The sequence below is a fragment of the Lolium perenne genome, chromosome 4 (genome assembly GCF_019359855.2).
Source record: "Lolium perenne isolate Kyuss_39 chromosome 4, Kyuss_2.0, whole genome shotgun sequence".
Taxonomy (NCBI): domain Eukaryota; kingdom Viridiplantae; phylum Streptophyta; class Magnoliopsida; order Poales; family Poaceae; genus Lolium; species Lolium perenne.
The window spans coordinates 288447887-288470070 of record NC_067247.2 but is presented as its reverse complement, the minus strand read 5'-3'; the positions used below and the strand labels follow the sequence as shown (position 1 = coordinate 288470070).

General features: G+C 46.4%; 2 protein-coding genes, 1 long non-coding RNA gene and 1 pseudogene across 4 annotated transcripts; 2 read left to right on the top strand and 2 right to left on the bottom strand.

Annotated features, from left to right (window-relative positions):
- The first annotated feature begins 6468 nt into the window (after positions 1-6468).
- Positions 6469-13506, top strand: LOC127295696 (protein NSP-INTERACTING KINASE 1-like; annotated as a pseudogene).
- On the bottom strand, positions 13018-17260 carry LOC127295698 (uncharacterized). Of its 2 annotated transcripts, none has more exons than XR_011743689.1 (3): positions 16818-17260; positions 13512-16653; positions 13018-13156 (listed from the first exon to the last, which is right to left on the bottom strand). It is a non-coding gene; the product is annotated as an uncharacterized lncRNA (long non-coding RNA). The 2 variants fall into 2 exon arrangements; XR_011743690.1 differs by lacking the exon at positions 16818-17260 and having other exon boundaries at positions 13512-16388; positions 16560-16653.
- On the top strand, positions 15926-17654 carry LOC127295694 (zinc finger protein HD1-like). The gene is made up of 2 exons (XM_051325688.2): positions 15926-16678; positions 17254-17654. The coding sequence occupies exons 1-2, from the start codon at positions 15926-15928 to the stop codon at positions 17608-17610; spliced, it is 1110 nt and encodes a 369-aa protein (XP_051181648.1). The 3' UTR covers positions 17611-17654.
- Positions 17655-18291: 637 nt separating this feature from the next.
- Positions 18292-21644, bottom strand: LOC127295695 (ASC1-like protein 2). The gene is made up of 6 exons (XM_051325689.1): positions 21286-21644; positions 20545-20777; positions 20301-20456; positions 19362-19547; positions 19083-19267; positions 18292-18905 (listed from the first exon to the last, which is right to left on the bottom strand). Exons 1-6 carry the CDS (start codon positions 21409-21411, stop codon positions 18874-18876), a joined length of 918 nt encoding a protein of 305 aa, XP_051181649.1. The 5' UTR covers positions 21412-21644; the 3' UTR covers positions 18292-18873.
- Between the last annotated feature and the right edge of the window lie 540 nt (positions 21645-22184).

Here is a 22184-nt window from a genome sequence, read left to right as displayed (position 1 = left end):
TGGCATCCGGTGGAAGGGGTTCTCACCGGAAGGCGCGCTCGATGGAGTGGACCTATCCGTCCCGTCAGAAGAACGTACCAGGTCCCTGCGCCAGGAGATTAGCTGCATGGTGACTCACTCGCTGCATCGCCATTCTGAGAGCCTGGTGAATACTTTGGAGCATGTTGCTTTTCGGATGATCCAGGAGGTCATGAAGCATCAGCACTTTCTATTAGGACCAGCTCTCGGGACCTACCAAGGAGAAGTGCCACTTCAGCCCCGTCCACCGTCGTCATTCGCATTGGCGGCACCAGAAGTGCCTAATCCACCGTCATGCGCCGCTGACACGGTTGAAGACACTTACCCCAGGAGGTGCCAGCCAAGATACTCGTTCAACATCAACATGGTAGAACTGGGGCACCGCCCTGATGAGGGTGGAGACGAGGGCAGCTGCTCTCATAGCGAAGATAAGGAAGAAGCTGCTCCACGCGATCGGCCCCGACACTGCCAAAAGATCCTGGTGATGATCAAGATGGAAGCCGATTCTAGCGATCGGCCCGTATTATCCATACCACCTGCTCTCCCAGTATGTGGCGTCGACCTCACAGGTGACGGAAAGCTAGGGTATGGGTTTACATCGGCTGATGAGCTAGAGGAAGTCGACATTGGTCCTGGGGATAAGCCGCGACTGACTTTTATCAGCAAGAAGTTAGATCCACAGCTCAGGGGACAGATGATAGCTCTGTTGAAGGAATACCCAGATTGCTTTGCATGGGATTACACGGAGATGCCTGGGTTGGACAAGAGCATCATTGAACACCGGCTCCCCCTTAAGAAAGGATTTCGGTCGTTCCAACAACGAGCACGTCAGATGAGGGCCGAAATTCTGGAAGAAGTCAAGAAAGAGATCGAGAAGATGTTGGCCGCCGGGTTCATCAGGCCATGCAGGTATGCTGAGTGGATCTCCAGTATCGTTCCTGTAGAGAAGAAGGACGGCCGGTGGCGTGTGGCCATCGATTTCCGAGATCTCAATAGAGCCACTCCAAAGGACGAATATCCGATGCCGGTGGGAGAAACGTTGATAAATGCTGCTGCTGGCCACAAGGTGTTGAGCTTCATGGATGGCAACGCCGGCTATAACCAGATCTTCATGGCTCCGGAAGATATACACAAGACCGCATTCAGAGTACCAGGAGCAGTAGGTTTGTTTGAATATGTGGTCATGACCTTTGGGTTGAAGAATGCTGGTGCAACGTACCAACGAGCCATGAATTATATATTTCATGATCTGATCGGTAAGTTGGTGGAGATCTATATCGACGACGTGGTAGTCAAATCTGTCTCCATGGGGGGACACTTGGATGATTTACGGCGCGTCCTAGACCGAACTCGGAAATTCGGACTGAGAATGAATCCGAAGAAGTGTGCTTTTGGCGTGACGGCTGGTCAATTCCTAGGTTTTCTGGTTCATGAACGGGGAATTGAGATCGGCCTGAAAAGTCAGGAGGCGGTGCGTACCATGCAGCCGCCAACCACGAAGAAGGAGCTCCAACGTCTCATCGGCAAGATCAATTTTGTCCGACGATTCATCTCTAATCTGTCAGGGCGAATCGAGCCGTTCATGGCGCTGGTGAAGACTAAATCTGATGACGAGTTTCACTGGGGGGGCAGAACAGCAACAGGCGTTTGATGAGATTAAGCGGTATCTGATGACGCCGCCTGTGCTAGTTCCGCCCCAGCAAGACAGGCCGTTCTACATCTACTTGTCAGTAGCTGACACATCCATCGCTTCGGTAGTGGTGCAACTCTACGAGGGCGTTGAAAAGGTCGTTTCTACCTCAGCAGAAGGATGCTGGACGCGGAGACAAGATATCCTGAGGTCGAAAAACTTTGCCTCTGCCTGTTCTTTACCTGCACCAAGCTTCATCACATCCTTTTGACGGCAGAGATCATCGTCATATGCAAGTCAGATGTTGTCAAGCACATTGTTGTCGGCCCCTGTTTTGAAAGGCCGACTTGGTAAGTGGATGTTTGCGTTGTCAGAGTTCGATCTCCGGTATCAGCCTGCGAAAGCAGTCAAGGGACAAGCGTTGGCCGATCTTATCGCTGAACGGATCAGTACCAATATAGCAGCACTATCTATACGTGCATGGGCTATGTTCTTCGATGGATCGGTTTGTGACGATGGTTGTGGCATCGGCATTCTGCTCGTGTCGCCTCGGGGGGCAGAATACTCCTTCTCCATCAGATTATCTACCCCTTGCACCAACAACATAGCAGAATATGAGGCAATACGTAAGGGGATGGAGTTGCTACTGGAAGCCGGAGCAGAAGCGGTAGAGCTTTTTGGAGACTCCAAGTTGGTGATTAACCAGCTCACGGATGAATATAAGTGCGAAAGTGAATCGCTTTTCCCATATTGGGTGGAATGCCGTGAGTTGATGACACAGTTTCGGTACATCAACTTTAATTGGGTCCCAAGATCCCAAAATACCGAGGCCAACAATCTCGCACAAATGGCGTCAGGCTATATAGATATATCTGACGGGTCGGAGGTTCAGGTACAATTCCTGGAACAGGATGATTGGAGAGCCGAAATCTTCAATTATTTAAAAGATTCGGCTCGGGGGGCACCTAAACGGATAAGGTACAAAGCCATGAAGTATGTCCTCATAGGAGAAGATATGTTCTACAGGACGTTGGAAGGGTTACTACTCAAGTGCCTGGGGCCAACTGAGTCTAATCGGCTCTTACATGAGGTGCATGAAGGCGCCTGTGGAACTCATCAGTAGGCTCATAAGATGAAGTGGTTAATCAGGCGATCAGGGTTTTATTGGCCCACCATGCTTGAAGATTGCTTTAATTATTACAAGGGGTGCCAAGCGTGCCAGATGTTCGGGAAGATTCAGATGGTACCAGCATCAGCGATGAACCCTATCATCAAGCCTTGGCCGTTTCGGGGGTGGGGCATGGATATGATCGGCAAAATCCATCCGGCGTCGAGCAAAAAACATGAATGGATTTTGGTTATCACAGATTACTTCACCAAGTGGGTGGAAGCCGTCCCTATGAAAAAGGTGAAATCAGAAGATGTGATCAAATTTGTGAAAGAACACGTCATTCATAGGTTCGGGATTCCCCAAACTATCACGACCGATGGAGGTTCGGTCTTTGTTTCTAAAGAGTTCAGGAAGTTCTGCGATGACATGGGGATTAAACTGATCCGATCATCTCCGTACTATGCTCAAGCTAATGGGCAAGCTGAAGCGTCCAATCAGAGTCTAATCAAGCTGATCAAGAGGAAAATTGACGAGAACCCTAGGGATTGGCATGAGAAGTTGTCAGAAGCGTTATGGGCTTACCGCATGTCGTGCCATGGAGCTATAAAGACTTCGCCGTATCAGCTTGTCTATGGACAGGAAGCCGTATTGCCTTGGGAAATTACGGCTGGATCAAGACGTGTCACGTTTCAGAATGATCTGACAGCTGAAGAATATGCAGCCTTGATGAGTGACACTATTGAGGACGCAACAGAGCTTAGGCTTTGGTCGTTGGAGAAGATTAAGGAGAACAAAGCCAGGGTGGCTCGTGCCTACAATAAAAAGGTTAGACCAAAGGAGTTTCAAGTTGGTGATCTAGTATGGGAAGCTGTGTTGCCATTAGGAACCAGGGACAAGGCATATGGCAAATGGTCTCCTAATTGGCACGGTCCGTATAAAGTTGTCCAGGCCTTGAAGGGCAATGCATACTTGTTGGAAGAGTTGGACGGCGAGAAGTTCCCAGTAGCTGTCAATGGTCAACACCTCAAGAAGTATTTCCCAAGCATGTGGGATGACGGGCAGTAAGATGTGAGGGCCGATTTAAAATCGGCCAGTAAAAAAAAAATCACAGCCGATGCGCAGGCATCGACTTGAGAAAACGTATGGAGATAACAGTATGCAAATACAGCCGATGCACGGGCATCGACTTCAGAATAACAAAGCCGATACGCTGATATCGACTCTAGAGGAATAAGCTCAAATTAGCAAGTTAACGGAATCGGTTCAGACCAGAAATCATGATGTGTGAGACGAATCTCCTGGTGGTTGCTGAGGAGTTCAATCTGATGGTTTGGACGAGAATTAGGCCTATTGAGGCTTGTTGGACTGCGTGTTTAGGCAACAGTTTGGCCTCAGATCGCAGTGCGAGCCGATGTTCTGCTATCGGCTCTCTGTACGACAGCCCCATTCAACGATCGTCAAGGTTGACAAAGAAGCGAAATTAATTGAAGGATATTTTCTTCATTAATAAGGGGATTTCTTACAAAGAAAGAGCCGATTGCTCAGGGAAGAAGAGGGCAAAAGCCAACTACTACTACTGATCCCTAATCTAGGGGCCGTTGCTGCCCTCGTCGTCGCTGCCTCCGGCGCAGCTGCTGAGAGGCTCCTCATCAGAGCTTCCGTAGCCTTCTACGGGAGCTTCATCTTCCTCATCGTCGTCATCGCTGTCGTCGTCCCACCAGGTGCGGAGGCGCTTCGCTGGTGGGTAACCTTCGAGGGAGTCGTCGTCATCGTCGTCCTCCTCCGCCTCCTCCTCGGAGGAGGTGAAATCGTCCCAGGAGAAGCGGTCGTCCTCGCTCTCCGCCTCCTCTTCCCCGTCGACGAGGAATTGAAGGTCGCCCTCTCCATCGGTCAGAGATTTGTCATCTTCAGACCAGATGGAGGAATCGTGTTCCTCCTTGTCCCACGTCGTTGGGGCGAGAATGTCGTGCGCCGCCAACGAGCCCCACTCCGGCGTCGGCTCGCGGGATGAGGAGGAGTCAGAGAAGATCGACGAGGTGGAAGAGGAAGAAGAGGAAGACCTGGCTATGAGAGATTGGGGTTTTTTTGGGTGCCGATGGCCAGAACAGAGCAAGGTGATGAAGTGGCAAACTGCTCAGAGCGGTTAAATAAAGGGGCTATAGTAGAAATTCAAGGCCACAGCAGTTTCCGAGGAGGCGGTGCCCAAAGACAACGATCAAATCACGCGGAATAGTTGAGAAGACAGGGCATCATGATGAAGAATGCTGCGACGGTTCTGCTCTGCCATGACATGACCCGACGAAGAAAAACAGAGTGATTTTGGAATTATCAATTCCAAAACCAGGGGGGCATGTGTTATCACCAGAATTTGACCAAGTCAGAGGTGGGCCGCGATCAAGATGGGCTTAAAGAAAATACATAAAAGAAATACATGAATCGGCCTGTTACGCAAAGTTTGGGCTAGTTGGCCCGTGTATCTGTAATATAGTAGGATACGTGTCGTTTAGATAGAGTTTGTCTCGTGCACGGTGGGGATTGTTCCCACGTTAGAAAGTCCGCTGGACTATAAATATGTATCTAGGGTTTATGGAATAAACAACAACCAACGTTCAACCAACAAATCAATCTCGGCGCATCGCCAACTCCTTCGTCTCGAGGGTTTCTACCGGTAAGCATCATGCTGCCTCTTGCGATCTAGGCAGCATAAGCTTCATGTTGTTCATGCGTTGCTCGTACTGAAGCCTTTTTGATGGCGAGCAACGTAGTTATCATAGATGTGTTAGGGTTAGCATAGTTCTTCGTATAACATGCTATCGTAGTGCGACCCTTGCATGTCTAGCCGCCCTTACACCTATCTTAGGTGTAGGGGCGGCACCCCGCTTGATCATTATTTAGTAGATCCGATCCGTTACGGTTGCTCCTTGTTCTTCAAGGATTAGTTTAATATCTGCAATAGTTAGGCCTTACAAAGGGTTGGAGGATCCAGCGGCACGTAGGGTGTCGTTTGCTAGTCCTAGATAGGATGTTCCGGGGATCAACCTCGTGTTGGTTTTTAGGCCCTATCTAGGATCGGCTTACGATCACCGTGCGTGGCCGCGAGGCCCAATCGTGAGTAGGATGATCCGATTATGCGGTGAAAACCCTAAATCGTCGTAGATCGTATTAGCTTTATCTTGATCAAGCAGGACCACCATATATTCGTGCACCTCGTACGAATCATGGGTGGATCGGCTCCTTGAGCCGATTCACAGGATAACCTGAGAGCCGATCGAGGCTCGTATTTAATGTTTACGTGTATGCCATGCAGGAAACTAAGCGAGGCATCTCCATCACCTTCCTGACCAGGTATAGGTCAGGTGGCACGCCCTTGCATCAGCATCGGACGTGTGTACCAGAGGCTTTGCGGGCCGTCGCTCGGAGGGACCAGGGCCAGCCGCAGCCCTAAGTTGTTCCCGGCTCTACTGTGTTGCCCGTCGCTGCCCGCCGGTGGGTTTTGACCGCAACAGTTCTACAATAGGCTGCATCAGCGTCCTCTTCCTTGTTACGGGATTGCTGTTCTGGTGGAGGCATAGGAAAAATCGGCAGATTCTTTTCGATGTTGATGGTAAGTAACATAAAAGGCTAACTCGTCGAGCTTTATAACGGTGAGAATGCTTGTGGAACTAGATAGAATCATTTACTGAGTGCGTTGGTTTATTTGCAAACCAACACATAGAGAATGTCAATCTTGAAAACCTGAAGAGGTTTCAGTTCAGAGAGCTCCAGGCTGCAACAGAGAACTTCAGCAGCAAGAACTTAGTAGGAAAAGGCGGTTTTGGAAATGTTTATTAGGGGAAGCTCCCAGATGGAACTATAGTAGCTGTGAAGAGGCTGAAAGATGGAAATGCCGCTGGCGGGGAGTTGCAGTTTCAGACTGAAGTCGAGATGATCAGCTTGGCGGTGCACCGGAATCTCCTAAGGCTTTGTGGGTTCTGCATGACTGCCACCGAGAGGCTACTGGTCTATCCGTGCATGTCAAATGGAAGTGTTGCATCACTCCTGAAAGGTAAAACACATCAAGATTTCAGAATGATTTTGTTATTAAAAAAATATCAGAAAAGCAACGGCATAGCGAATGTTCGTCAGATATAAGTTGGTCATAACTTCCTTTTTTTTAGTATTAACTGGCAATGCTTGTTTGAAACTTTGTGATGTAGCCCGACCTACGGTCTTCGCTTCATCATGTGCGTCAACGTCAAGAACCACACTCAAGATCGAGGTCACGGAGGCATGGAAGAGAGGAAGGAAGAAGAGCGTCCGAGGTCGCCTAGGAGAGAAGACGCATGCCACAAGTCAATTCGGGCCAAGGCCCATGTACCCCTTTGTTTCCCTAAACTACCCCTCCTTAGTGACTCCCTATATATAGGCTCCCACCTCCCCCTTCATTAGGGTAGAGTAGATGAACTAGAATTTGGCTCATGCCTCCACCATCCCTTTGGGATTAGGGAAACCCCCTCCTTAGATTATCATATCTATTGTATCAAGGCACTCCTTATATGATTAGTCTCTCACACTTGTGATTCTACCACCGGTCTCTCACTTGTGTGATTCCACCGATCGTATTCCGATCTTCCTCTCGGAGATTCTACCGCGTGTCTCTCCCTTGAGAGATTCTATCGGGATAGTGGTTCGGGCTATCGGGAGTAAACCGGAATTGTATCGGGTTGGTGTGTGTTTGCGTGTGTTCATCGTGTTCATCGCCGTGTTCTTCGTGTTCTTCCTCTCCCCCGCCTTTCCCTCGGTCAATTCGTGAGATCGGGCAACCCACGTCGCCTTAGGCCGCATCATATGGTATCAGAGCAAAGGTTGCCACGAATTTGACCCTCGAATCTCTCCAATTTCGCCCAAAAATTTTCTCAAAAAATTGCCCCCAAAAAAAATAGCTCGAAAATTGATCTCCGGATTTGTTGCGTTTTTTGTGGTTTTGATCCACAGATCTGATGTTATAGTGGTTGATCTACACTTCCCCATCTTTTCCCCTTCGAATTCCATCAATTTTGGCCGTAATTTGAAGATTTTGGTTCAGTTTTCGTCACTGTTCTTCGTGGCCGGACGAACAGTTCATCGTGGGCAGCAACTCCCTCCGCTCGATACGCCCGCGCTGCACGATGTCCTTCTCCTTCCGCTGGGCTCGATCCCCATCCACCTCGCCTCTGCGCTGCTCGCCTCCGCCCGCCTTGGCCGCCACGCCCACCTCGCCAAGCACGCCCAGCCGCCGGCCACGCCTCCGCGCTTGCTCCGCTTGGCCCAGCAAGCGGCTTCCTCCACCGCAGCAGGCCCACGCCCGCTCCCTCCGCACCAGCCACGGGCGCACGACCCCGCAACGACCGAGCCCGCGTCCTGGCCTCGCTCAACCACCGCCGCGCCCGCTCCGCCCCTACTCGCCACCTTCCGCTGCCAGACTCCACGCACGCGCCTACGCCTCTGCTTCTGGCCGCACGAGCCCCACAGCGCCGCCGCGCATCAGGCACCACCAGCCAGATTCCGCTCGCACCCTGTCGCATACCACCAGTCAAAGCCGCCGGCCACCACGTACAGCGCACGCGCGGCGCCCATCACCGCACGCCGGCCGACCAAAACCACCACGCCCGCTGCCTGCTGCACATCTCGCGCGCGCGCCAATCTCCCAGGCAAATCACGGGCAGCCACCAGCAGCTCGAGCTCCACCCCACGCGCGCCCGCCCAGCAGCATCCGGCCTTGCCTCGCGCCCCCGCATCGCTCACCTTGGCCGCTCCCTGCTCCCGGCCGCCCCACCGAGCCGCCGCTTGCCATCGCTGCTCTCCCCTGCTGACCGCGCACCAGCTCGCCTCAAACTGGGGGGCAACCGGAAAAATTGCCTCCAACCGGATCCAAACCGGGAAAAATCACCTCGGACCGGGCGTCAACCGAGCGGCAACCGGATGGTCCGGCCCCAGACCCGGTCAAACCGGACCCATGACCGGATTTCCCAGTTTTGACCCAATTTTCATCCAATTTTGACTTCACTTTTTGCCCCAAATTTTGACAACTTTCCGGAGCCCGTTTGACTCCAAATTTTAACAGCATCCCCCAAATACTCCACATATTCCATCTCTACTTTTTGACGATTTTTGGAGCCCAACTTTTGACCGCTCGTTTTGACCCAACTTTTCGGGCATTGGCTTAATTTGCTTGGTTTCCGATTTGGAGTGCATCGGTTGTCTATTCCGCTTCCGCGCCTACATCAATACCGCGACGACACCGTTGGCACCCCGGATTCCGGCGCAACGTCGCCACCATCATCAACACCCCTTCGTCATCTCAAGTTCGTGTGCTTGACACCGCCTAACCTTTTCATCTAGGTATAACTTGCACCCCTTACCCCTTGTAGCCCCGTTTCTTTCTTTGTGTACCTATCCCATTGAGAGTGGCTTTCTGAGCGTTGCGAAGCATTGCACAAGTGTCACGACCGTGAGAGGGTGTGTGTGCGTTGTGTTGAGCAAAGCTCCGAAGCAAGCTCGGTGAGAAAGATACACAAAACAAGAAAAGTGTGACATATACATAGAGGAAAAAAAAGCTTCTAAGCATAGAAAAAAAAAGTGAAAAAAAGAGAAATATAGAAAAGAGTGTGTGTCCACCGATACCGAGAAGTGCAAAGTTTGTGCGCACTAAGAGAGAAAAGAGAAGAGTGGCATTTGTGCAAATCTTGTTGCTTCCCTCTTATGCAACCGAGCTACCGTCTCTCTTGTGTTGGCGTGACACCGAGCTTATAGTCTTCGTAGGACCATCTTTGTCACTTGCTCACTTCCTTGGTCGCGCTAACCCCATTGTTCTCCTTTGTGTGTGTTTCCGTGTTTCCTTGACATAGATCACCACTTTTGACATTTGACTTTGGATCTTACCCACATTTGACAATAGACTTTTCCGTTGATCTTTTTCGTTTGCTATCCACCCCTTACCCACCACATATAGTGTTTCTTAGCCTTTTGCGTGTGCTTTGAGTGTGTGTGTGAGTAACCCCGATACATTTCGACTTTGCTCTTGACTTGAACCATTTTCCGATACTTTCTTGATAGGTGAGATACTTGTGTAGCTTTCCTTCCACCACATACATATACACCTTCCTAGTGAGATATATACATGATGACCCCTCAAGAGCAAGCCGAGATGAGAGCATACTTCGCCGAGCTAGATGCTCGAGAGGCCAAAATGACCCTCCAAGACAAAGCCGAGTGCATATCCTACTTCAAACACCTTGAGAGCAAGAGTGATACACACCATGAGTCGAGTGAGGATGTTTCGATTTCTAACAACTTAACCTCTACCCCGCTTGTGTTGTCTTCCTCTTTGCTAGGTTGCTCGGACATCGACAACGCCATTGCCATGGAGATGAGGGACTTCACTATATGTGAGATGAGCGACTCCACTATATGTGAGATGAGCGACTCCACTATATGTGAGCTCGAGAGACACCACTTTGAGGACATGAGTGATACACCGAGTGAGATGAGAGTGGTAGTTGATAGGTCATGTGAGGCCATTTCAAGTTCTAACAACTTACCCTCTACCTCTAGTGTGTTCTCTTGTGTCTCATTAGGTACCATGGATGACGAGACGCCGATCATGGAGAAGATGTACATGGTGCATGAAGATGATGATATCACACCATGCTTGTTTCTTGAAGATGAACATGGAGGCCACATCGAGCCTACCACTTCCACAACACCTACCTCATATGAGCGGGAATACAAAGGTACATATATGGGTGTTGATGATGCCATGATCCCACTAGTGCACATGAAGATTGATGAGTGCATGCATGATCTTGATGATACAAATGCTATGTCATATGCTTCTTTCATTTTCCCATGTGATGCTTTGCTTGATACCAACATTGTTGATCATGTGGACTTGATTGCTTGTGATAACATGACCATGCCATGCTATGAGTGTTTCGATTTCTATCCTATTGCTTGCAATATGTCGAAAAATTTCTCTTTCCCATGTATTGCTTGCAATGTTGATAATGATGCTTGTGTTGTGACAACCTTGCCGAACAATTGCTCTTTCCCTAGGTTTATCGACAATAATGATCAAATGTTGAACATGTTTTGTGCTACATGCTTGCAATATTCTCCCATTAATGCAACCAAAATGATGAACAATTTCTCTTTCCAATGCTTGGCTTGCAATAGTGTTAATATGCTTGTAAATGAGATTGCCCCCATAGCTCTCTCAAATTTTGGAGACGTTACCTATATCCATGATGAGAATGTTCATGTGTTTAACCCGCATATTCACCATATCTATTATAATGCTTTGCTTAACGCTAATGGTGATGTGCAAAAGAAATGGACCATCATGATGGATGATGTGTTCATATACCATGCACACACGTTGTTCTTGTTGTCTAACATGTGTGTAGGTACCCAAACTCCAATGTCAACCTCGATTGAGCACGAGTTGACAAAAAGAGCTCTTGAGAGCATGATACAAGTGAGCTCCAATGAATGGTTTCGCTCGCACACTTCGACTACACAAGATCTTTCAATGAGAGCACACCGACATCTTGCTAAGGTGACCTCCTTCTACTTGCGCTCTCTTGCTAAATCCAATGAACTTTGGCTACGCTTTGATTGCTCCTTCGCTTTTCTTGTGCTATTGATAGGGCTCTCGACAAGTGAAGGAACATTCAAGCGTTGGTGGCATCTACCTCCTCTACACATTCACGAAGACCTACCTACGGTCTTCGCTTCATCATGTGCGTCAACGTCAAGAACCACACTCAAGGCCGAGGTCACGGAGGCATGGAAGAGAAGAAGGAAGAAGAGCGTCCGAGGTCGCCTAGGAGAGAAGACGCATGCCACAAGTCAATTCGGGCCAAGGCCCATGTACCCTTTTGTTTCCCTAAACTACCCCTCCTTAGTGGCTCCCTATATATAGGCTCCCACCTCCCCCTTCATTAGGGTAGAGTAGATGAACTAGAATTTGGCTCATGCCTCCACCATCCCTTTGGGATTAGGGAAACCCCCTCCTTAGATTATCATATCTATTGTATCAAGGCACTCCTTATATGATTAGTCTCTCACACTTGTGATTCTACCACCGGTCTCTCACTTGTGTGATTCCACCGATCGTATACCGATCTTCCTCTCGGGGATTCTACCGCGTGTCTCTCCCTTGAGAGATTCTATCGGGATAGTGATTCGGGCTATCGGGAGTAAACCGGAATTGTATCGGGTTGGTGTGTGTTTGCGTGTGTTCATCGTGTTCATCGCCGTGTTCTTCGTGTTCTTCCTCTCCCCCGCCTTTCCCTCGGTCAATTCGTGAGATCGGGCAACCCACGTCGCCTTAGGCCGCATCACTTTGACTATCGATTCTCACATTTATGTTTCCTAACTTCAACTCAAATAAATTAATACAGAAATATCTGCATTTGATTCTCACATTTATATTTATTCTCTTCTGGGGAGGTCTTTATGAATCCCATTTGACCAAATATTAACTTTGTTCTCACATAAACAATTACAGGGAAGCCACCACTGAACTGGATCACCAGGAAGGGGATAGCACTCGGGGCAGCTAGAGGCCTACTATACCTGCACGAGCATTGTGACCCCAAGATCATCCACAGGGATGTAAAGGCAGCGAACATATTGCTCGATGACTTCTGTGAAGCAATTGTCGGAGATTTTGGGCTTGCTAAGCTTCTAGACCACCGTGACTCGCATGTCACCACAGCCGTGAGGGGCACTGTAGGCCACATTGCCCCAGAGTACCTCTCCACGGGCCAGTCATCTGAGAAAACCGACGTCTTCGGCTTCGGGATCCTGTTGCTCGAGCTGATCACTGGACAGACTGCACTTGAATTTGGAAAGGCAACAAATCAGAAGGGAGCCATGCTGGACTGGGTAAGCTCATTTTCATTCTCAAATGGAAGAGCATCATTTGAGGCATATGATCTTATCCTACCTGGGGACTTAATGTGGCATTGGCTTCTGCAGGTGAAAAAGATGCATCAGGAGAAGAATCTCAACGTGCTTGTTGATAAGGGACTTGGGAGCAGTTAACGACCGCATTGAGCTAGAGGAGATGGTGCAGGTGGCGCTGTTGTGCACCCAGTATCTCCCGGGTCACAGGCCTAAGATGTCAGAGGTGGTCAGGATGCTCGAAGGCGATGGGCTCGCAGAGCGGTGGGAGGCATCGCAACGTAGCGACTCACAAAATTTCAAGGTGCCCGAGTTCACCTTCGGGCGCTGCTACTCCGACCTGACGGACGATTCGTCATTGCTGGTACAGGCAGTTGAGCTCTCTGGACCAAGATGACACCATGATAGGCCATGAAAGGCAAGAAACATCGTCAGTTGTTTCCAGAAGGACCTGTACAGAAGAAACGAACCTGCATAAAATGGCAAATAACACAATGAAGTTAGCATCTGCTGATGCAGTCTGTCAGGAAGTGGAGCAGGTCCCAGATTAACTTTAACTGTACAAAGATCAGAAAAGTTCACAACCTAGCTACCTGGGCTGGTATATTACATTAACAGATTATGTAAACTGTTTGTACAATAAAGGTGACGGTGCAATAGTTTTGTAGCTGCAAGTTTTGGTTCTTTTCCCCTACCACTTTCTTTACTCTACTTTCATTGGTTTTAATTTTGTAAAAACTGTTGCTGTTGGATTGCAACGACCTGACTGCCAACATCATATTGCCTTCACATTGATACAGAGCTCCAAAACACTTGTCAACTTACTTCAATTTGATATGTCGAACATAGAAAATCTTTCGAGAGAGAGCAATGAAGATGTTATGTGAACTGCTGTCTCCATGCAACCTAACATCATAATTCGGTGACAAAGATCTGTAAAAGTTCCGTCAAAAAGGAAAAAAATATCTGCATCAACTACAGCAGGCTAAACAGAAGAACAAGCACAAAACAACCACATACTATGTTCCACCAGCAGGGTCGGTGATCTTATCAGTCTCCACCACAGAATGTGGAAGCTAGAATCTGTGAAACCACATCTCCTGGTCGAAGTTCAAGAGGCGCTCACCTCTTATGAGGGAATCAAGGTAGGTATCGTCAAAGTTGATGGCGTGCAGTCCTCCATGACCCTGATGTTGTCGCCACCACCATCAAGGATGCCGAGGTATGCCTCAGAAAAAGGGCTGTAACTGGATGTCATCTTGAAATTACTGGGGATTGTGTCCAGTATTGCCTATGGCCAAAACTAAGGAACTAAATCTGTTCAAAGGTAGCATGGTACTAAATATTATTTTGTAAGGACATGCATTAAACTTATTGACACCTATCATAAAATTCATAGTCATGGTTCGGACATGTTCTGCAGTGATGTATCCTTGGCAGCCATGTCATTCACACCCACATAAGTGAGGTAATATGAGCGGAAGAGGCTAAGAGAACCCCTGTCAAAGGGTAGATAATGGGTCAGATCACCCTGATATAATCTTATAAACAAGTGGGTGCAACACAAAGCAGAGGAGCGAGCCACATCATCACATCGCACGTTGTAATCCAATTCCAATCCAGCAAAAGCATTTGGGGGAGAAAAGGACACTCAGTAGAGTGTTCATCATATGACACTTCACATATCATACATCTAGAATCATCTAACTATATATCTATACAGACAATAGAACTTGATAATATTCTTTCATACACTAAATTGCAAATAGAGAATAGACTTACAAGTTACAATATCACTGAAGGCACGGTTATGGTAAACATATATTAGTTCAAAGTTATGTCATTCAGAAAAATAATGTTACTGGTTTCTTTTAGCTGAATTCATACGGACTACATATAGGTAAAGATTATCACAGTACTAACAACTGTATGTGAAAAGCATAGTTCGTATAAATGAACAGTATAAATCTGTAAGCTTCTCCAGTATGTCCCATATAAGTTTGTCGGCAGACTTGAGCTTTGTTTAGAAATCAGAACTTCAGGTAGACAGACTTTTTAGCTACAACGCCCAAGATAGTTATTTACTCAATGATGAAGGGATTATGCAAATACCCACCTTGGCCACCCTATCTCAAAATAGAAACATAGTATTAGTGTCCCACAATCAACAAGACCCTATTTGTAAAGTTAAACTGTATCGACCACCCAACATCAAACTATGAATCATAGGTAGTCTCTCAGCCAATTTATTCCAAGACTTCGACCTACAAAAAACAGTCATTTTAAGGCTAGCGTTGCAGTAGCGCAAGTTAACAGGATTTTAAATAACAGATAGCTTAGTCATGAAAGAGATCAGATAGAGATTTGAAAACCAAATTCATATGAATAACACCATCTAAGAAAATGTAAAAGATGCCAGTAAATTCATTTCCTGCACTGAACATCACCTTAAGATATTTGCAGATATATACAGTCCTAAAGAAACTATCTAGTGACATGGCAGGGTGCTTTAAAACCTTTCTCATGTATCTCCACTTCCTTCCTCTTGCTAAGGTTCCAAAAGGTAGAACATCTAAAGGATGTGCCAACGAATGGCCCAAAACCTCAAACTTTGGAATCCGGTAGACCCTTCCTTCATTTCTCTTTTGCAAAAGATATGCAGAAAGAGACCAAGGAGCATCTTCCACACTTTGTTTGCTTTTCTTATACGAAGTACCTTCTAATTCTTCTTATCTTTGGGTTTATAAACTAATGGGAACATAACTCAACTTCAACATAATGTGTAAAAATTAATAAGTCTCCAAATAATGGGTTTTTATAAATGTATTAACACTAATTCAGTTACCCAAGCCTTTTATTCTTAAAAAAATAATGGGTGTGACAAATTGCAGCAAATGCTTATCAAAAAAATGATGTAGCATTTGAGGATTGACCAGCATAACACAAATATCCACAGACAACCACAAGATACACATGCAGCATTCCTCGCCCCCTCGAATGACGCCAGTACGCCACTTCTCATTCACTGGATGCCGCTGCCACCCTCCTATTAGTACTGCACACTGAAATTCCAACACTGACTGCTCCCACCCACTCACTCCCAATTAAGTTCAAATAGAAGAACAAACGCCATAAGAGACAGAAGAACAGGAGGAGATGCATACGCAGATGAATAGACACACTAGATACTAGCCACAATCTTCACTAGGACCTCTCCACCTACGAGTTGCAAGGTTTATATGTTAATGAATTGTGATTTCAATTGTGACCTTTTCGAGCAGGAAGCCAAAAGGAGAAGTTATCCATGGACCAGGCCATGCGATGGATGTCATGCAGCACCAAGCGCAGTATACTGCCATGCTGATGCTGCATATCTCTGCGCATCATGTGACACACAGGTTCATTCTGCTAATCGTTTGGCATCGTCCCATGAGCGTGTGCATGTCTGTGTATCCTGTGAGAGTGCAGCCGCAGTGCTTGAATGCCACGCAGATTCTGCAGCACTGTGTACCACCTGTGATGCACAGGTGCACTCTGCTAACCCAATTGCTCAGAGACACCAACGAGTGCCTGTGCTGCCACTCCCAGCCGTTGCCATTCCAGCAGCCTCTGTTTTCGCAGAGGCGGAAGCTGCTACCACTGTCTACGGTGACAAGGAAGAGGGAGAGGAGGTGGACTCTTGGCTCCTGCTGGAAAGAGATTCTGATGACAACAATTGTACCAACAACATAGATCAATACTTCAACCTTTTTGGATACGACATGTATTATGACAAGTTCAGTTGCAACCCAGGACCAGGTGAGGAATACAGACTGCAAGAACAGGATGTGCAGAACATGTACAGAGAGAATGAGGTGTGTCAGTTTGCAGTACCTTCACAAGTTGTCATTGCAAGTGAGCAGCCAGAGAGTAGTTATGGAATGATTGGGGCAGAGCAGGATGCCTCCATGACTGCTGGGACTAGTACCTACACAGCTTCCATCAGCAACGGCGTGAGTTAATCTATTACTTTGTTTAAACTACCATGCAGCGATCTATTTATCTTTTTAGTTAGAACCACTTCAAGCTAGGGCTAGTCCATTCTTACATTAAAACAATATATCAAACAGACTGACTAAATCAATTACTGACCGCATCACTTCGGATGCAAGATGCAGCCCATTGCCTTCTTTTCCTCTTTTCTCTGTTTCTTCAATGTTTCTGCATCAGGGCTTTTAGACTGATATTTTGTTTTAATTCTCTTCCCACATACTGCATCAAAAAGGAGCTGGCTACCAGCATGTTTCCACTTCACCTCTTTATTCTCTCTGTCCTTATATAGTGCAAGGAGCAACTTTAAAATATAAATGCATAGATAACTCCTACAGAACTTAGCCTATCTGTTCCTCTGCATCTAAACTTTGAACTGCTCGTTACATGCGGATCTCAAACTCATTTACCACATATATGTTCAGGTTTAACAGTTTTGGGGGTTAGGGTTTCAGTTTCATATTATTGCAGGTGCTTAAAGTCGGCACTTCCCCTATTATTGACATATTTCACTGACCATTTCCTAATTCTGTCTCAGATACCTTTCTCGTCAATGGAGGTTGGTATAGTACCAGACAACACCAGACCAGATGTTTCAAATACTAACATCCAAAGAACCAGTGAAGCCATGGAACTCGCGGGCCATTCACTTCAGATGCCAGTGCATTTCAGCTCAATGGATAGAGATGCCAGGGTCCTCAGGTACAAGGAGAAGAAGCAGGCGAGGACGTTCCAGAAGACCATAAGATATGCAACAAGGAAAGCATATGCAGAAGCACGACCACGGATCAAGGGTCGCTTCGCTAAAAGATCAGATATAGAGCATGAACTAGACCAGATGTTGACAATACCAGCCCTACCAGATAGTGGTCATGCTACTGTTCTATGGTTCTGAAATCTGATGCAATGAGATGAGAAAATTGTGTTGACAGACACTATGATGGGCTCAGTAATATGGTTCAGTGCAGGGCCCATAATCTCTTATGTATCATTAACTATTGTGTACTGCGGTTTGGTTATCATAGTACTGCAGTTTGTCCTGTAACTTTACTTGGAAGATTTAAATAATTATAACTTGCTCTGAGACCATTTGATGACGAACCGTGTGTAGTCCAACATAATTGTGAAGTGTGGCATAAAGGAAATTTTCTAACGAATAGTTTCAGTAACTCACGACAGTACAAACAAAGATTGGGACTTCTACTGTTAGTAGCATGTACACATGAAGATAACAACTCTACTTTGTGTTGGAAAAAAATGGAGAATAGTAACATACCGGATTTTGAACAACATGGTCCCACAGTCCCACTAACCAGTGATCTATCATCTATGAGGACATTAAACAACAAACATCAAGGCTTACCATTAACAGATACATACACTAAAACATGGCTACACACTTATGGGAAAATAATTACCACTATCGGCGATTTCTTGACCAGTGCAGTAAAGATTACAAAATCTATCTTTGAGAAAGGAGTGTATTTGCACTATGCTCCATTCCTATGTTTGGTAAAAGTGCATGGATTCTTGCTTTAAGAAAGGCACATAAATTTCAATAAACTGCTCTGCTATCTCAAGTAAACTGATTAGAAACATTGCATATATTTGAAGTTTGAATGGGGATACAGGCAGATATGTACACAAGCAGACCCTCTTGGGCACCAAACCAGGCCATGGCCCGGTCTTTCCAAACTGAAAAACAATATTAGCAAGGTTTTTTTTTAGCCATCAGAACCATTAAATATTAATTTGTGAACTATTATTGGCCCAGTGGCTCAGTTCGGGCCAGTCTACCCCAACCGGCCCCTCCTTGAGTGGCAGCCACGGTCCGCCGGTGTACACAGGTCGTGCTTTCCGTCACATATTGTATCAATGTGACACTATACACTTTTTTTTTAATAAGGATAGTATACAGTTTGCCCTAAGTTTACACAAATGCAAAATGCTCTCATGACATCTATCTGTGAATTTTACCCGGAGAAGGACAAACATGACAGATCAATGATTCAGACAGATGGCACAGCATGCTAATATATCAGATCTATGACATAAGGAAGCAGATAAAACAGAAACAGTTCAGATAATCATCATGCTCCTCTTGATCTTCAGAATCTACGTGGTTCGATCAATCCTCATGTTATGTTCTTGAAAAATATTAATCCGCATGTTCCTCTTCAGATTCCGAATCTAACAAAAGGGGGAAATAGTGAACATCATGATACAGAAGCCAATCTGAGTCATATAGCAAAATGACCCTAAATACACGTGTCTACAAGGCCAAGGCTGAAGCGATGCTGTATTCAAATAACCAAGAATTACTGCAAGGCACTTCATATTATAACAATCAAGAAAAGAGGAACATACCTGATCTGATGTCATCCCCAACATGCCCTCTAGACTGAACTTGCCTCATAAGCATTCGACACATTAAAACCCACCAATATATGTGCAGAACAAGGAGGGAGAAGAGAAGGCAGTTGAAAACATAGTAGTATATGGGCCCATCAAATTTATGATCCTCCTTGTCCAAAACCAGAATAACTTCATAGCTGAATTTTTTTAGAAGAAATCCACAGATTTCAGTGACATTCTAGAGTTCCTTAAACTATAAATCACATGTATGAACAAAGTTACCCTGTGTACCTTGTGCTCCGGAGAACCCAGAATGGAAAATATATCAGGCGAAGGATTACCCAAGAAATGACGAAAAGAAGAAATGATACATCAGCAACCACCTGGCGGCCACTGTACTTGGAAATTTTTCCCACCTCCAGGAACACATCACTTGCATCATGAATGGCAAGGACAACTGAACCCACGCGTGCAAATCTGTTTAAGGAAATTAAATTAATTTGGACTGTCGAAGAAAAAGGTGTTCTAACAACTGCGAGTAGCACAGAAGCATACAAAAGGAAAATAAACGTCTAATTCTTATGCACTTGCTATCAGCCATCAGCTGGGTATAAGATGACAATCCAATCTGGCAGAAACATAGTAAATTACCTACAATGTTCTTTACCAAGAAAAAATACCAAAGATACAATAGTCAACATTCGTAGATATTTCTTTCATTCTGTCTATCACTATATCCAGCATACTTCCCTTCCCTTCTAGAAGAAGAAAAGTTGTTCCACCCTGTTCTAACTATTGGTTCAATCAATGCTGGAAGGTAAACTCCCCCTAGGCCTAGGGAGGAATGTAACAGAACAGTAGTACAGGCAAGGCTAACTAATATATGAACCAATAGAAAGAATACCCACATGTAAACACAGTATGTATTGTGGAGTCTGAACTTGATATCTATGTATTACAGACCGACAGGGATCTACCTTCCATCTCCATTTCAAATATGAACTTATGCAGGTATACATGAGTGCGCAGATAGCCAAATAGCCAAACACTACTATCCACACGCATTTGCTATTGCACCCTAGCAAGTCTCACTCTCATCACTTGAAAGATGACAAGAAGCAGATAAGCTAAATAGTGTATGTGTGATGATGGCAAAGTAGAAGAAAACACTAGAATTTAATTAAATTAAACCAGCCTGAGAAAAATCCAGATAGCAAAAGCCTAGAATACCTGAATATGTAAGACATTACAATGAGAAAAACAGATGCTACATGATGAGTCATCGAAAGACCAAAGTCAGAACGCCTTGTTTCCCAAAACAGAAGGGCGATTATTGAGTACATATAAAAGCCGGCACCATACATGTAAACCGCCTTTAGTTTAAACCTGGAGAAAAGACATGAATTAATTGGTAAGTAGGAACCCGGGAAAAAGAAGTATATTAATGAACATGGGAATCAGAAGTGTATATTACTTCATTCTTTGATCTGGCCAAATCTGATCTCCCGGTCCAACCCAGAAGTTCATTGTGTTGGTGAACCATGGCTCGTTGTACGTCACACTCAATGCCAGTAATTCCGCGGAGAGGAAATAAACGCCTTTCCAAGCCGATTCCTTGAATTTTCTGATCTTTACCCTCCCTGCTGATGTCTCGGAACCAAGCTTTTTTGCATCCCCCTTCCCAAAAATCATACGCTTGCCTAGACGCTGTAGACAGAATGCAGGTTGACAGTTAGCTATCGGGTTTCTTCAAATATGACTAGCTCGTAGTGTTTCATGGAAAGGGAGTAAGTTGTAATGGAAGGTGCCGAATACTAATTCACAAGCAATATGTTCTTCAGATTTGTTTGAACGACTAATAGTGGTCAGGTACTCGGGTGCAGCAATGAGTAGGTGCAGAAACTGATGAATCCCATTATGGCCCTTCATCCTTAACTTGGGTTTTTCTCCCAAATGTACCAGTACCAACTAAAATAGCTAGGGATAACCACAGCCATTAACATTGTGCTGTGATGGCTAAACATCCTCACTCTGTCAGACCTCTGTTAATCATGACGACACTAGCAGATAATTGTAGCAAACAGTGGGCACGAAGCACCCCTATTGCCTTCACAAACTACTGTATTCCCTAGTAACAAATGGAGGCGTACGACAACAAACAAATGATTCGAAACTGAGCGGCGCGGGGGAAATCGTGTACAGTACGTGTGACGACCTCGAAGACGAAGCGGTCGAGGAGGAAGCGGACGGCGAGGAAGAAGGCGACGAAGAAGGGGAGGACCGCGAAGTCGGCGTGCGCGGGGTAGCTCTCCGCCTCCCAGTCGATCGACGGGACACCCATCGCGGCTCGCCGGCGCGGGTGCTGGGTGGTCGGAGGAGGGAGAGCGGGGGCCGAGGGTGAGCTTTTATGGTGGGCGGGGCGGGGCGGAGGCGAGTGGCTCGACGGTTTGGGTGAACGGCGTGGCGGCGGAAGGCGACGGCTGGTCTCCGACCGGCGACCGGAGCCAGGATGAATGGCTGAGCCGGGTTTCCGCTTTGGGGTTGGCGGCTCGGTGAGACGGTGGCCAAGCGAGTGCAGGACGAATCTACGATTCTGACCGGAGTTTTTGAAATATCGGCGGATGTTCTTCTAGAATCTTGGACTTTTCTTCTGCCATGAGAATGTTTTGGAATTTGGTGCGTACGCGACCGCGTAGATGTGCGGGTTTTATTTGTGGAAATGGTGAATGGAACCTGGGGTGCACGCGTACCCATTTACGAAAAATTTAAAAAATGTATTTTAAAAGTTTCTAAAAAATGTGAAGTATTTTTTTACGTGTAAATATTATGTTGATACTTACTCGTGTGTGTTTTCACGGAAAAATACTATTATGTGTGACCTACACAAAAGAGAGTGGATTTTGTACACCCAACCATGGGTGTGGGTGCATCATGTGCCGTTGATTGTTTTCTAGAGATTCTCGCTGGCTAGGACCGGCTCAACATTTTCTCTCACCCATTCTGTTGCAGCCCATTTAATCTGTCACATCACTTTTTATTCCCCTTCCTTTCCTCCGCATGACCCGCGGACGAGCGCAGATTTCTCGCCCCATCTAGAACCGAGAGACACCGGAA

Excerpts from the sequence above, each read along its gene's own strand:
- LOC127295694 (XM_051325688.2), top strand. The coding sequence starts at position 15,926 with ATGTTAATGAATTGTGATTTCAATTGTGACCTTTTCGAGCAGGAAGCC. Across the intron at positions 16,679-17,253 it reads CAGCTTCCATCAGCAACGGC|ATACCTTTCTCGTCAATGGA; the intron begins GTGAGTTAATCT and ends ATTCTGTCTCAG.
- LOC127295695 (XM_051325689.1), bottom strand. The coding sequence starts at position 21,411 with ATGGGTGTCCCGTCGATCGACTGGGAGGCGGAGAGCTACCCCGCGCAC. Across the intron at positions 20,457-20,544 it reads TGGCCAGATCAAAGAATGAA|GTTTAAACTAAAGGCGGTTT; the intron begins GTAATATACACT and ends TCTTTTCTCCAG. Across the intron at positions 19,268-19,361 it reads TGGGTTCTCCGGAGCACAAG|CTATGAAGTTATTCTGGTTT; the intron begins GTACACAGGGTA and ends AAAAAAATTCAG.